This window comes from Gopherus flavomarginatus, chromosome 10 (genome assembly GCF_025201925.1).
Source record: "Gopherus flavomarginatus isolate rGopFla2 chromosome 10, rGopFla2.mat.asm, whole genome shotgun sequence".
Classification (NCBI taxonomy): Eukaryota; Metazoa; Chordata; order Testudines; family Testudinidae; genus Gopherus; species Gopherus flavomarginatus.
This window is the reverse complement of record NC_066626.1, coordinates 25880178-25896303: the sequence shown is the minus strand read 5'-3', so window position 1 is coordinate 25896303 and position 16126 is coordinate 25880178. Positions and strand designations below refer to the sequence as shown.

Sequence of the window (16126 nt, the reverse complement as noted above, 5' to 3'; positions counted from 1 at the left end):
CTTCTTAGCTGATGGGAGGACGGGGTCCAAGGCTCCATTGCTGGAAGGTGCTCCATGTGGCTGTGAGAGGGGGCCAGGTACAACAGCTTGCACCATTGGTAACCATGTGATTAGCAGAGTTGGTTAATTCTGCCCCACCATGGAACAAGCTACCCAAAGGGCAGGAGGTGTCCAGAGCAGGTGCTATACACCCATAGTTGCAGTGGGTTAAGACTACCATTCCCTTACGATATAGAAACGAACAGTTTTCATCCACTGTTCAATTAATGAGCACTTATGAGTAGCTCAGATTCCCTCCTTAAAACTCCATCTGCCTCGGCTTACAGTGTAACCCAGTTACATCAGATGTGCTGTTACACACCTAATTAATAATTGCAGCACTGTTTCCTAAGCGTCCTCCAGTTGGCTGATCTATTTGTTTCTGTGGAGCTAGTGTGACGCTCTGTGGGGCAGAAGCCATCCCTTCCACTGTTGTGTCTACAGGACCAAGCATATTGCTGGGACTTGGCAAATAACAATCATTCCACCCATTTTATATCCCTACCGCTGTAGCATAATTAGGTTTATATGACAACAGCCTGAACCATTGTTTTAGGCCTGGTCCTGCCCCTATTGCTGTCAATGGGTATTTTGCCATTGACATCAGTGAAAACAGGCTCAGACCCTTAGTGATTAAGCACTTGGTTGGAAGCCCATTGAAGCTAATAGGAATCTTTCATTAACTTCAGTAGCCTTTGGCTCAGGCCCTAAATCCTAAAGAGTTACGTTCCTGAAATTCTTAAGCAGCAGAAGCCTTCAAGACAACCTTATGTTCCTCCCCCCACCGGCGAGCTGAGTTTCTGCATACCTCATCACTTCTGAGTGGCGGGATTAAAATTAGCCTGTGTGTAGGATTCTGTTCTAGAGCCCTGTTCTCCTCTCAGGTCAGTATCAGTAGTGTAGTCTAACTCTGCCAACTTTAGCACCAAGCTGTAGGCAGAGCCTGAAACCAACCTAGCGTGGCACTGGCTGCCTTATCTCACACTGCATCTGTTTGTCATTAACAGTTAGTTAGCCACATAGCTAGATCAAAACACGCTGCCCTTCGTCTAGAAAGAGATGCTATGCAGTATGGTAAAGTGGCAGGGGAAGACAGCTTCAAATGCTACCATCCAGTTTCCTTTCTTTGGAGTTGTTGCTACCAAGGAGCCGCTGTTTTAGTGATTCGTGGGCATGGATTCCTTCTTTCAGCAGGCCCTCTTTTCACAGAGACAGGGCACTAGCGTGCTGTGTGTACAGATATCTAATTTGCTGACTTTGTATTTAAATAGTCATTAAATCTGCTTTAAATTACTACAGTATTTGCAGTTTGTCATTCTAATCCATGGTGCATGAAACCTATTACTTCTTTTAAAGAAGTCCACAATAAGCACTTGTCCTGAGATGTTTAGGATTGAGTGTGGTGAGACTTAGGTGCAGTCTAAGCATAGAGTAATACTTATAGTGCTTTCCATCCTAACCACTACCAAACTATGGGCTATATACTTGCCTGCTACAGTAAAGCCCAGAGGATGGGACAAAGGACTGGGAAAATGCCTTGCTGTTCACTGAATATGCCCTTCTTCGTGGTGAGGTTTGGGGAGTAGCAGAAGAGGTAGTAAGGGGGAAGGGAGAGCTCAGTGGTTTGAGCATTGGCCTGCTACCCCCAGGGTTATGAGTTCAATCCTTGAGGGGGCCATTTAGGGAACAGGGGTTTAAAAAAAAAAAAAAAAAACTGTCAGGGGATTTGTCCTGCTTCCAGCAGGGGGTTGGGCTAGATGATCTCCTGAGGTCCCTTCCAACCCTAACATTCTATGATACAACTGCATAGAAAACTGATAGGCAGAATGCAATTACCTGAATTTTACAGGCACAGTATGGTTAATGCTGGTCTTACAGACAGCACCCTGAGCTTAGGCAGGAGCTCTGTTTTGCAACTGAATCAGACGACGGGTGCTCCTAGTACCATGCTGGGGCACTGATAGCAAAGGAAGAATATCAGTTCCAGAGTCACCAACCAGCCTTTCCTGCAGGGTACAGCTATTCCCTGGCAGGCTGCCACCCTGCACTGACCTGCCATCGCCTTACTTGGCTTCTGAACCCTATAGAATTAGAGCAGAAATAGCTAGGACTTCACTTTTGACAGGTTCTGGGCTGGGTGATCTCCATATTCTGGATTCTCAAGGAGGGAAAAAACAGCTTTTTTCTTATTAGGTACTGTCTCAAGGTAAACAGCTACAGAGTGGACTTTCCCATGCACTTACTTAATGGAGGTAGGAGCACAAACGCTGTTGAAAGCCAGGGGATGTAATCTTTTAACTCAGTTTCATGGGGTGGGATTTCCAAATGCACCCAACTCTTTCTAAAAACTGTGAAAGAGGACAACACGACAGCTGAAATCGCTTTATTTTCATTGTAGCAGGCTGAGTTAAAGTCAGACCTTAACTTTACCACCATACTGGTAGGAGTAGATAGATGTACACCTTTCACTGACTCTGCCATACTGTCAGTCAATGGATAATCAGTCAATTATAGGAAGTGTGAAATTTCTACTAAATAAACATTTTCTACCTCAGTAATATTTGGCAAAACTGAATAAAAAGATGCTCACTTATAGAGCTATAGTATTACACATTGTTAGCCCTTACTCTGGATCTACAGCCTTCAACGAATGTACAAACATGCTGACAGCAAGCAAGCAGCTTTCTAATGGTCACTCCCAGTATCACTCAGACAGAACACATTTGTGGTTAGGGTTTGAGGACAAGGAGCAGACACTTTTGTAAACAAGTTTCTAACGATGTCCAAGCTACCCGTCACTACTGTATCTAAGCACACGCTAATAGCGAAGAACAAGAACATCTAGGTAATTAAGCTCAATATTGTAATAATTTATTATGTGATACAGAACTGTCTACAAGTTATTTTCTTACATTAAACTGGAAAAGGAATGTCAGAACTGGCAGCAACTACAGTTAAAGTTGCTTAACAATTTTTTCCAATTTTGCCACCTATTAATTGCTTGCAACTTGCCAACCATTAAAGTTAAAGGTTTCCACCTCTGGCTGATTTTTTTTTTTTTTTTTTTAGTTTTAGCAAAAGCAGTTTGGCCATTTACAAGAATACATTGTTTTTCACAGGTTAAAATCTTAACAAGTTTCTCTAAGAAATTTCCGTGCATTCATGTGTTGGATCCAATTAATTCCTTGAATACCATCCGTCCTGTGCAATGAATACAGTTGTGGAAAAAGCAGTATCTGATCATAAAATTAGAGACTATCATACTGTCACAAAAAAGGGAGCCAAATTAAGGTTGCAAAGTCTAGCATTCAAGTTAGAAAATAGCAGAATTAAAGCTGACTTTTGGAGAAGAAAGTATAATATGCGGGATACTATAAATGCTGGTCTCTTATGACCTATCCTCCAAAACACAAGTCATTTTCTCTTATCTTCAGCACATTAGAAATCCACAGATTGTGAGATTTCTGTTTTAATGTGTTGATTAGTGAACAGCAAACTTTCAATAGCAGTATGTATGTGTCATCATTTTGTCTGATCATTTGATCTCATCATCTGATCTAATATAAACAAATTATATTTTGGTTCCTCAGGAACAGAGAATTTGGCAAGACCATTGTTCCAATTTTCTTCAAGAGCTGTAACAAGTGGCTGAGATTTAATGCATGATAACACAGTTAGTTTGGTGGTATCTAATAGAATTAGTGTTACCACTAAACTTTAATTAGTTGGGCCAGCTCAAAGTACTACACATACCAAAATATAGTGTTGTAATGCTACAAAGGCTTTTAAAACAAATCTTACTGAAGACAAGTTTCAGAGATAGGGCTATTATCATCATCATCATCACTTCCAGCATGAAGTAATCTGCTGGATAAGAGTAACATATGACACCTGTATAATTGGAATTATCATTCTTGATTAGCAAAGCAATATACAGAATTTGCAGCACCTCTCTCTCAATATTTAATTATTTCTTACAGGAAGATAATGGGCTGAGGGTTATTACACTAACAAATGGTTACCCCATAGGACTGCTGAGAATGAGTTATTTAAATGATTGTTGATTTCATAAATAACTAACTTTACTAGACCAGTTTGCAATACTCCAGAAAATGGATACCTTTTACTGATGTGACACTGATTTAGTAATAAAAGAAAATTACTTTTCTTAAACAAACACAGCTTGCAATGAAATATTTTTCCAGGAATCCTTATCATCCTTTCAAAGTACTTTAAAGGTCTTGCAATTGCAGTTATTTTTAACATTAAGTCTCTCAGGAAAAATTCTCCCAGGAATCCAAGAGCATCTATTGTCTGGGTCGGGGGGAGGGGTGTTCGGCTTATATCTCGCCCCCCCCAGCCCATTTCTTCAGTCTTCCCTTCTATATACAGTGAAAGCCCGCTATAACGTGATAATTGGGGTCCAAAAAATTTGATCGCGATAAAGGCAGGGTCGCGTTGTAGCAGGGTTACGAAAATTTACCATTTCAAGCTGGTCAATTTCTCTTGGGCAGAAAATGACTTGCATTTGCAAAATGTCCGTAACGATAACTGAAAGGCTATAGCAATAATTAGTGACAGCATAAGCTAATCAACCTATTAAATGAGCCAGAACCAGCCTGAGACTGGCTGGTTTTTTGGACTTTGAAAACCGGAGTTTTGGGACCTTGGCAGACTGGGGCTGGAGCGGCTCTCAAGAGAACTGTACAAAGGCGCTCAGCTGACTCCCCTCCACTCAGAGAGCCAATTGCAGCGTTTGACACTGAGGAGTTGCTGATAGAGCAGAGTTTGTGCCACTGTTTCTGCAGCATCCCTCCCAGCTGTCAGCCTGCTTCAGCAGCGATGGCTCTCAGCCATGCAGCGAGAGCACTTGGGGAGGAGAACGGCTCCTCTCGCCAAAAGGGAGGGGAAGCAGCTTCCCCTTTTGGCAGTGGGGAAGGCACATTTATTTCTTTTTTTCTTTGCTTCGGCAGTGCTCCGGCCACTTTCTTGTTTTGCTTGGGGTGACCGGAGCCACCTTATGATCGCGTTTTATCCTAATTCGCATATCGTGGGGTGCGGTATAGCGGGGTTTCACTATAATAGTAACAATTTTGTACAGTACACGGCAAATGTAACCAATTGCCAGAATTGAACTTGGACAGTAGCCAGTTAAATTACTTTTTAAAAATCTTCTCCAAAAAAAATGTGCGCATCATTTTTAGTCCTTTATTCAGTTGAGAATTCTGTCTACCAGCACCAACTTCAGGCATCACAAAAACTTATCAATAAGGTGCTCGACCTAAGTATGTCTGGAGAATCTGCTCACAAAAGCCTGCTTGTCAAACTTTGCTTGTATTGGGGCATTTTACAGTTCCAACCTCAGGAAATACAAAAAATAGCTCAAACGTTCAAGAAACAAAATATATACAGTAACTAACTCCTCTGATCCAATCACATCTAGATCAGTTTAGAAAAAAATATGTACGTATCTTTTTGAATGGATCTCTCCATTGGTATGTAATGCCTGAGATCCTCAGTGCCCCAGTGGAAATGACAAATGTTATTTTCCCCATGCTACCTCTTAGTCACAAACAGGTGCCACAAACTCCATCATACGATTCCATATGTATACAATAGCTTTCGAGCCATTCTTAAATTTCCACTGCTCTGATAAATTAGTGACAAGTTGAAGGCAACATCTCTTCGCAAGTCTGTCTGATCAGCTTCTATTCCCTGGAAAAATTAAAAAATCATTTACTAGCTTGTATGAATACTATACCATAAAATCAGTGCAATAACACACACGGGCAAGTTCTTCATCATCTAGATACTCAGTTCATTCCCACCACATTCAGATAGTTACACTGGAATTCTGTATTTCTATACTAAATCTTCATACTCATGAAACAGAAAATGCCAGTTATATTTAATATTATTCTGGCTTTTAAAATGGACCTTATGTATGCTTCTTTATTCAGGTGGCAAAATTCTTCAGCACCCATTTTCTTACAGTTGCTACACCCAACCAGATAATAAAATAAACTCGACCATCATTACCAGAGCAATTTGAGTTATACATGTTCATAAATACAGCTCAGACGACAACTCAAATGCTTTCTCTAGTGCCTATGAAATTATATTGGGGTTATTCAATGTAAATATACACTAGACACTCATACTCGTTTTACTTCTGGTTAAAACATAGTAATGCTGATCTGATTTTACTTTTATAGTTCAAATGTTTAACCATATGGTACCTCTAAGATGAGAGGAGGAAGTTCAAGTGCCTTTTGGTAATAATGGATTGCCATATGCACTAATCCCAGCTGATGAAGGCCACGGCCTAGGTTATAGAAAGATTCTTGGCACGGTCCACGGAGGCCCAGGTACCGGTGAAGGAAAGAGAATCCCTATGCACAAAACACACATTGGAAGCTTTATTTTTTGTAAAACAATAAAGCAGCATGTTTTAAATGTGCAAAAAAAGGGGTTTTTGCCCATAAATATAACAGCCTAATTTAAGACCAAATGCAAAAATAAGCCATCCACTTTCCATGACACACTAGACCAACAGAGGGGATGCTTTGTGGCCTCAGCATCCTCACACGGTGAAGACAACAGACAGATCTTTTGATAAGCTGTATTCAAAGTTGTTCAGAATTATTACTATTTCTATAGCACTCAACTTTGGTAGATACTTTACAGACATGTAAGACCAGGCCCATGCCCTGAAGAGCTTACCATCTAAATAGAGAGATGAAAGGGAGGAACAAGGGATACAGTGAGATTGTTTGTTTAACCCCATACGATTACACTTTAGACCACCACCTCATCTACTATTTGTTTTAAACACTTGCCCATCCCACCCCCCTTTAGCGTTATTTGAATTTGAACCTGCTGTGATGTTACACCCCATATTATTTATGGAAATATGCTTATGATATGGATATGGCATAACAGATATATCTTATGCAAGATGGACCTTATAAGGTATCAGCGGAAAGGTTATAACTTACTGAATGTGATTATCCAATTTATATGCACGTATCATTTCTGTATCTAAAGTTAGGAATATTGACTAACAGTTACAACAGTGTGTGCATTTGGGAGTCACCCACTGGACAACAGGCCATCACCCTTGATGGCCTGTTAGGAAGAAACGATAAGATTTTTGAAGATACTAATCTCTCTCCTTCCTGAGAGGCATCCTGGGACTAGCTGTGACATTACTAGGTCAGGCGGTCCTGTCACCTGGTACAAAACACCATCTTGGACTTCTAGTAATTTTCCACTAAAAGGAAGGGGAGGTCAAGAGTGGGAAACAAAAGATTCTCGCCTTATGTAAATCTTATTTAAGGGTGGGGTTGATCTTGGATCACTCTTCACTGAATCCCCACCCAGGATGCCTGCTGGAAACACCTAAGGAACAAAGGGAAGGGGGAAGAGTACTGAACCCAGGCTGGAAAATAAGTCTGTGAATAAGATACCTAATGATTTAAGCTGCAAGCAGGGAACTAACCTTCAAGAATTTCTGCAACCTGCCCCAAAAACAGCATTTAGAGTGAGAAGTTACTTCTTGAAACCAGTTTCTTTAAGATGTTAAGCTTAGTATACGTGTTTTGTTTTATTTGCTTAGTACTTCGCTTTGTTCTGTTTGGTATCCCTTATAATCACTTAAAATTTACCTTTTATAGTTAAACTTATTTCTTGTTTCTAACATAACCCAGTTTGTGCAATTCATGGGGGGGGAGGGGCAAGAAGCTGTGCATCTCTCCACATTGAGGGAGAGAGCGAATTTTTATGAGCTTGCGCTGTGCAGATCTTTCTATACAGCACAAGACCATATTATAGTGGGTTTACAGGGAAAATGCACTTGAGTGCTGGGCAATATCCTAGCTGAATCTTCCCATAGGGAGCTTTTTGCAGACTCTATGTGATTCTACAGCTGGTGCTCCCTACCCGTGTGTGTGCTCAAGAGACCAGAGAGCCTGATTCAGCAAGACAGGGAAAGGAGGACCAGGCTAGTGAAGCCTGCGGGCTCAAAGAAATCCCTGTACATCAGGTGGATCCAACCCGACACACCTGCCCTACATTAATCTGAATTACTATTTCAGAGCTCTTCTTTTCATAGCATCAAAGACAAAACAGTTAGATAAAGCCTTTACTAGATGTAAACCCTTAATACCTCACAGTACTACTTCTGGAATACAAATGCATTCCTCCCCGTAAAACTCCTGCAATACCAGTTAACTTCACACAGTTCCCAGTTACAGGCAGATGAAAATCTGCAACTTAGCCAATAAAAACCATTAAAAGGGCAGGACAAACAGCTCAGGGTGAAGTAATGGACAATTCACATATCCTAAATAAAAAGACAAAGGGTCTAATCATGCTTCTGCTGAGTCAATGAAAGTTTTCTCACAGGAACCCAACTCTGGCCGAGCTAAAACTTGTGATTCCCCTTCTTGAGGTTTGGCCACTTGACCAGTGTTTTTCAGAGTTCAGGTTGCGACTCAGTACTGGGTTGCCTTGCTCAGCACCCAGGGACCCTAGCAGCTCTGGTCAGCACTGCCAACCAGGACGTTACAAGTCCCGTTGGCGGTGCTGCCCAGCTAAGGCAGACTAGTGCCTACCTGTTCCGACACCACACTGTGCCCTGAAAGTGGCCAGCAGCAGGTCTGGCTTCTAGGCGGGGGGCCACGAGGCTCCGTGCGCTGCCCCTGCCCCAAGCACTGGGTAATTCCCCTTGCTCTTCCTCCTATCCCTCTGCCCCCCCATTCAGAAGGATCTACTGCCCCATCCCTACCACCACCTCTGCCACTGATTTGCTATGTAACTTCAAGTCATTCAGTCTCTGTGCCTCAGTTTCTCATCTATAAAATGAAAGATGATACTCTTGCCTGCCTCCCTCCCTCGCGTCCTGGCCAGTGGTGGAGCACCCGCCGAAATGCCGCCCAATTTCTGCGGCGTTTTGGCAGCAGCGCCTCTTGATGACGTCACTTGTAGGCAACAAGTGGCGTCATCGAGAGGCGTCGCCACCAAAACGCCGCAGAAATTCGGCTGCATTTTGGCAGGTGCTCCAACGCCGCCACAGTGCTTCATCTGGCGCCCGCCAGACAAAAAGGTTGGGGACCACTGAGCTATTGTCTGTACAGTGCAATAAAGGTGAATGGTGTTAGGACCTGAGTCACCTCCCAAAGAGAGCACATTCAACACAACCATTTTCAGATTAAAATTCACCAGACTATTTCTCTTTTTCAACTTGAAGAGTCTTGGGAAAAATCAAATCGGGTTCAGGAGGCGGCGGAAAATGGAACACAAATTACATGACAAGAGTTATGTCTCATTTTGATGTCACACAGGAATGTGCAGCCTCTGCTGTAACCAGAGGGCTTGATTTCTACAGCCACTATTGATAATCAGAGAAGATAGCTCATTCAACAGTAAGGAATTAGCTCAGACTCTAACAGCTAATCATGATAATTAGGGTCACCACGATGTCACTGTCTGGGTGAACTACTGAACAAACTAGAAGCAAGCAAAGATTAAAAACCCTCAACATGGGTGAACACGAAATGAGAAAAGCAGAGACACAAAAGGAAATGCATCTTCGGAGGGTGACATTTTCCAAGTATACTCTTAGGAGACTGTCCACAACAGAGATAGAAAGGAAGGATTATTACACAGAAAAAAAAGTGGTTAAACATGTTTAAAATTAGGCCAAAGTATGCAAAGGGGAATGCCTAAAGCTCGGCATCTAAAGAAGTGCTCTGATTTTAGAGTTGCTCAGCACCTGCAACTCCTGCTGAAATTAAAGGGAGCTGCAAATGCTCAGCACTTTAAAAAAAATCAGGACCCTTATTTAGGTGCCTAAATTTATGCCCCCAAAGTGGGATATGTTGGCTCTGGCTCTTAGCCTCATTTGGTTCACTGAAAGGTAAAGGGAGAAGGAGTAGAGGGAATAAAATAAAACCTAGATTTTCCAAGGAAGGGATTAGAAATAGTGGAGAAAATCAAGATCGTGCCAGCACAAGAAATAGGCCTGATCCACAAGCCCCCAACTGTCTGGCAGGTGAGGACATGAAAAAATGGGACTGGTTGAAGGTGGAAAAAGATAGAGTGGGTTGTGGCTGGAGCGGCAATTCAAAGAAGAGAGGCTCTGGGGGCCATGCAAATCCAGGAATCCGTGTAAACCTTCAAGGTAATTAACCTAAATTTGAATACAGGGATCCAGGAGAAATCAACAGAAAGAACAGTAATTAGCACTTTCAAATGTGTGTGATATTTTAAAAACAGACAGTAGCTGAAATCTCTTCAGAAAAAGTGTGGGTTGAAATTTGACTTATAAGGTTGAAAATCCAGATACAAATTAGTTTGTTACTTTTTTTTAATTAAATCAATGCAATTTTCTTCAGGGGCTTAGGTTAAAAAACAAAATTTCATAGGTAATTTGTCCATAATGATCTTATGCCCAGCTGATTATCCACACACTTTCCTGTACAAAATTTGCAAGCCAGTTATACAACTGAGGCGAGTCATTGCAGTATATCAAAAGTTAAATCACTTTAATACTATTATGCATAGGCACCAACTTTCCCCGGCGCCGGTGGGTGCTTGCACATCCCCCTAGCCCTGGCCCTGCCCCACCACCACCCTTTCCCCACCCCCATTCTAACCCCTTCCCCAAAGTCCCCACCCCAACTCTGCCTCCTCTCTGCCCCTATTGAATCTCTTTCCCAAATCCCCGCCCTGGCCCCGCCTCTTCCCCAGCTGTAAGAAACAGCTGTTTTGCGGCGGCAAGCACTGGGAGCTAGGAGGAAAAGCAAGCACATGGTACCCTCAAGGGAGGAGGTGGAAAGGAGGCAAGCTGAGCGGGGAACAGCTGGTTCCCAATGGGTGTTCCAGCCCCGGAGCACCCACGGAGTCGGTGCCTTTGCCATTATGCCATGGTCACTAATGCCGTCAGGATAAACAGCACAAGACTTCCTCACTTGGATCGTTACAGACCAGCCCAAATCATTCACAGGGCCCAACGCTGCCTCAATGGGAATTGAAGGCACTCAGCATCTTGTAACTCAATCTCTTAACGAGTTACTAGAGACTGCTCACTGATTAACACTCCCCAGTGCATTACACATCTATCTCAATGTGCTCAGTGAAGAACTGTTATTCGACTCTCAGCCCTACTGTGCAGTTGGTAGAGCTGTCAAACTATTATGCTCTCTAAGAGTCAGCCTGTTTTGCTTAATGAATCATTCATGAATCAGTCAGAACGATGATCTTCCCATGAGCGTCCCTTCATTTGTAGGTTTTCAGCAAACATTTTGGACAAAATTTTCAGCCTATGGTTATTTGTGAACTGTTGCTTCAGCTACATTATTTATGGTTAATCATCTAAGTCACTTGGTGGTTTTCCTGCTCCCTGTTTGGGTAAGGGACTCTTGTTTCTAAAAACCAGAGCGGCGAAGGCTTCACTTCCAGCAGAAGGGTCAGATGAATAAACATCTGTACTAAAGCTAGTCAAGCTGAAATTAGTTATATTTTCATGAATACATGGCAGCTGCCTAAATATATGCAAATACTTAAAGATTCCCCAAGCCACAACAAAATGAACTGAATTGCTTTTATTCACAAAGGGGAGATTTTCAAGAACTGAAACGACTTAGGAGCACAAGCTGACTGTCATTGGGACACATGCTCCTAAGATACTTGGAGGGTTTTGAAAATTCTACCCTAAATCTATTTTTTAAATGTCAGTCAGCTCTAATAATGTGCCAGAGCTGTAACTGTGTGAGCCATGACAGAACTAAATGACACCGCATGCTATGCACAAAGAAAAACAAAATAACTCACCTGTACAAGAAGAGCATGTCTTTTTAACACATACTTCTGAGATGCCATATGGATGAAAGTTAAGCCTATGCAAAAGCTGTACAGAGGTTCCTCTGGGTTAGTACGGAAGGCTTGCACGTATTGTCCTAGGAGAAACAGGAGTAAATAATCTGACACACTCTCTCTCTCTAAAACTGGGTTTCTTTTTTTCAAAAAAACCCAACACTTTTTTGGAAGTGCGAACTGAAAAAAGGAAGGAAACAATAAAGAGAATCAGATTTCAGAATGACTGCATCAAAACAGGAAAGAGGGAGAATATGAGCAGCTCTCAGATACCACACTTATCAGAATAAAAACAAAGACTTACTGAGAGAGGAGAAAGAGGGTCTTGTTGGGGTTGGAGCTCAGAGTGGCAAGGTGCAACAGCAAAAATATCTTTTGAAACATCATGAATAAATTCTTTAGATTTTTGGTGTATACTGCTTTCTAATGTATTTTCTTTTGACAGACCTGGGGCAGATCCTCAGCTGGTATAAATTGTCAGAGCTTAACTGATGTCAATGGAGCTATGATCATTTACACCAAGTGAGGTTCTGCCCCCTTGTTTTTGCACCATGGTGATGAACTGGTTGCTTCTAGCATATTAAAAACAAAACATGTATAATAATAAAGATCTGTATTATTTAAAAGCAGAAAAGAAATTAAATAGTATGTACTGAATGTGTACAATGAACCAAGTGTGAAATTAACTAATTTTGTTATAGAGTTCATGGGCCAGAGCCCCAGATGGTATAAACTGATTTATACCATCTAAAGATCTAGGCCTCTCCTGCATATTTATTTTAAAGCCTGGTTAATGCTCTTTAGATGAAAGAGTAAAGATGATCATAATTCAGAACATGGTCAGTGTTTCTGATTGGGTGCCTTGTGGTTACTTGACAAGAAAGAAACATCTTATTTTCCTGTTGTCATTTTATAAAGAAACTGCAACTTTCTAATGGAACACAAATTTTAATTTCAAAAGGTTCATTCCGCACGTTTTCTTTTTCTTGAATATTACTGCTGAGAAAGATGTCAAACTGTCAGCCTTGTGAAGAATAAAGAATAAGAGGTGAAATACTGAAGTCAATGGCAAAACTCCCATGGACTTCAACAAGACAAGGATCTCACCCAAGACGTTTGAAAGAGAGTAGCTGATTTTGGGTGCCTAACTTTAGATATGTTAAAGGCATCTGATTTTCAGAGAGTGGGTGCTTAGCACTTTCTGAAAATCAGACCCATTTGAAGTCTCTCAAGTTAGACATCCAAAAATGGAGGCACTCAAAATCAATAGTTACTTTGAAAATTCTGGCTGCCTTCTATGGTTATCCACAATACAGGTAAGACATGGATAGTGGCAATGCAGATGCCCCACTTGACCACCTCCAGTGTGCCTCAACACTAACCTGAGGTACCACTCTTAAGAGTGGGAGGGTGGCTTCAAGCTCCAGGATTAGTCAGTCCTTGGTCACTCTACTGAGAATTACAAAAAGGAGAGCCAAACAGGATGGTGATTTTTTTTTACGTGGACTCCTATTCATTAAAAACCGTGCTGAGACCACCAACTAATTTCACAACTTTGGACTTTGAGTGGCTGCTATCAGAACCTGAAATTCCTCTGCCCTAATCTATATAAGGAGACTGGCAAAATGGCAACTTCCTGTTTATTTTATTTACATTGTTAGTAACTTGCTCTTCTCTGAAACTGCATAGGCTGATGACGTCTCAAATTAACCCTGCAATGTTCCTTTGAACAAACACTTGAAACTTCACATTTGCCATGTACTGCTGATTAAGTGGGCCTGTTTCCTTCTTAGTGTCATCATTTAATTATCTTTCTTGCAGGTTAGTTAGAAAACTTCTAAATCACGTGTACCATCTACATTTTAAACCAAATATTGAAACATTGCCAGTCCATTCAGTAATGCTCAGAGATTCTGTTACCAAATGGTTAAATAGTATGAAAATGCCTACTAACACTAAGAACTGTACTTCATTTATTGAAGCAGGAAATAAATACTCTGTGATTTTTTTTTTCCTACCTGAAGGGCACATTCACTCTACTTTGAAAAATACACTCAAAATGAGAAATTTGATGGTGAAAATAAGTACAGGAGATTAACATTTCACCCCCCCAAAGGTCATACTTTTTGATATTAGTACAGTATAATGATGGCCTTACCGAGAGCATGCTTGAAACTACCAGATACAAATGCATTATGCCCATTTAGGACACACAGTGCATGATTATCAGGATTTTTCAGCATTAATCGAAGACAAAAGCGATGATGTCGTACATCCTGAGAATGCATGGTGACTTGATTGAAGATGTTCCAGAGCTGCGGTTTATTAACATTTTCCATTAGCATTATCCTAAAATGTGAGTGAAAAGCATTTATTGACTATATTGTACGTAAATATGCAATAAATCAGTGAGAGAACAGTCTATAGGGGAAGCCACAGGAGCTACAATTTGCTTTAAGACTATTCTTCCACTTTGGACTTCCCAGAAGTGAAGGTTAGATCAGTGAAAGAGACAAAACTTGGGATAAGAAAGCTTGTAGAATACTAGCTAGCTACTGTATTACATTGCTTTGCATTTAAAGGACACCAAAGAGCCCCATTGTTTCAGTCGATGAATCTGCTTTTCAGGCAAATTTAAAGTAAACGGTATTGTTTCTTTTAGAAACAAAAGATCAGCCCACCTGCAATTCAGAAATTAACTATTTTACATCAACAGCAAATGTTCTCAGCAATGTAACTACAACCTCAATGGAAAACATTATACAGACCATTAAAAAACACAACGCTGTGATCAGCTTCAGTCCAATGCTTCTCACCTGATATAGTTGTAACCTTTTCTGAAGTTCTTGTCCAGAATTGCAGCTGAAAGACCAAAGTACTCCAGCTCTTTGCGCTTTTGCCTATCATCATAAAATGAATAATATTCCAGCGAGGAATCCACCAGCAGCTCTGCCTCCTCATATCGGGAAAGGTCACACAAAGAGTATATGGCTTTCAGGAGGAGGTTCCACCAGTCATCTTTTGTCAGTACACTTGTGAGCACAGCAAATATTGCTAAAATGTGAATAAACACAATCAGTCAAGGAAATTAAAGCCTTAAAGGGCTAAAGACTTACACACACACACGCTTTTTAAACTTCAGCCTAAACTTGTATTTATTTTTTTAAACGAAGAGTCTTTTCCATTAAGAGTGGAATGCCTTTCAGTGGTATTTGAAATCTTTCATAACACAATATAAATTTATGAAATGCCTGGTTTTTAAACAAACCCATAACCATTAAAGTGAGAACTTCAGAATTGCAGGGCATTTAAAAGAGCAGCAATTCAAGCTGCTCCAGTATTACACAAACACACATTAAAAACCTCCCCATTCACCCGTTGATGCTAAATAACTACAAGTGTGAATCAGTCACAGTTTGGATCTAGCTGGAAAACAAAGCATTCTGTTTTGTTTTTAAACATTGTTATGCCTAAAGAGACTTTTCCCCTAGCAGCAGTACTGACTATACTATCTGCCTGTCAGATTATATTAGCTTGCTTTTAAATGAGGGGAAAACATGATTTTCTTAAGCCCATCAATATAGGCTTGTGCAGTCCCAATGTTTGTGGCAAAGCTTGGCTCGATGGAAATAGCTCATTCGTTAATATACTCTCTTTCATATTAGCAACAAGATTTTGCAACCTTTACTCATTCAAGTAGTCCTTACTTACGAAAGTCATTTCCTTGGCTTCAATCAGCCTATTCATCTGAGTAAAGACCGTAGGGTCAGGGCCTAAATTAGGCACTGTATGCCGGACCAGCTCTAGGCACCAGCAAACCAAGCACGTGCTTGGGGCGACAATTCAGGGGTGGCATTCCGGGAGGGTGGGTTTTGTTTTGGTTTTTGGTTTTTTTTGGAGCTTGGGGCAGCAAAAAACCTAGAGCCGGCCCTGACTGTATGAATAAAGCATGGGGATGAAACAGATCTAATAAATGTACATTTGAATAAGGATTTGGAATGTAAAGTAATTCCAGGATTTTTTGGTATGTAGGAAATTAACATGATTTATTTTTTTTAAAGTCTGTTACCTTTTGCATCACAGTTTGCTGTCTCTTGGTCATCATTGTCTGAAATTTTATCCCTAGACACCTTCATAAGGTAAAGGTGTCTCTCCCCAGATTTGGAGCTAGATATCAAACACACCTGAGCTCTGTTCATTGCTACCTGGA

The 16126-nt window shown here is 41.1% G+C and overlaps 1 protein-coding gene across 5 annotated transcripts in view; it reads right to left on the bottom strand.

The window, feature by feature from the left end:
• Positions 1-4971: 4971 nt before the first annotated feature.
• Positions 4972-16126, bottom strand: part of GTF3C3 (general transcription factor IIIC subunit 3) — a 29186-nt gene continuing 18031 nt past the window's right edge. The window contains exons 14-19 of one of the 5 annotated variants that reach the window (XM_050969504.1): positions 15986-16121; positions 14733-14970; positions 14075-14265; positions 11875-11999; positions 6279-6431; positions 4972-5754 (exon numbers count right to left, since the gene is read on the bottom strand). In XM_050969504.1, the coding sequence (XP_050825461.1) occupies positions 5632-5754; positions 6279-6431; positions 11875-11999; positions 14075-14265; positions 14733-14970; positions 15986-16121 (966 nt within the window). In that variant the 3' untranslated portion in view covers positions 4972-5631. Of the gene's footprint in view, positions 5755-6278; positions 6432-6892; positions 7441-11874; positions 12489-12513; positions 13369-14074; positions 14266-14732; positions 14971-15985; positions 16122-16126 lie in introns of those variants that run through there. The other 4 variants (XM_050969505.1, XR_007776507.1, XM_050969506.1 and 1 more) reach the window with 4 other exon arrangements.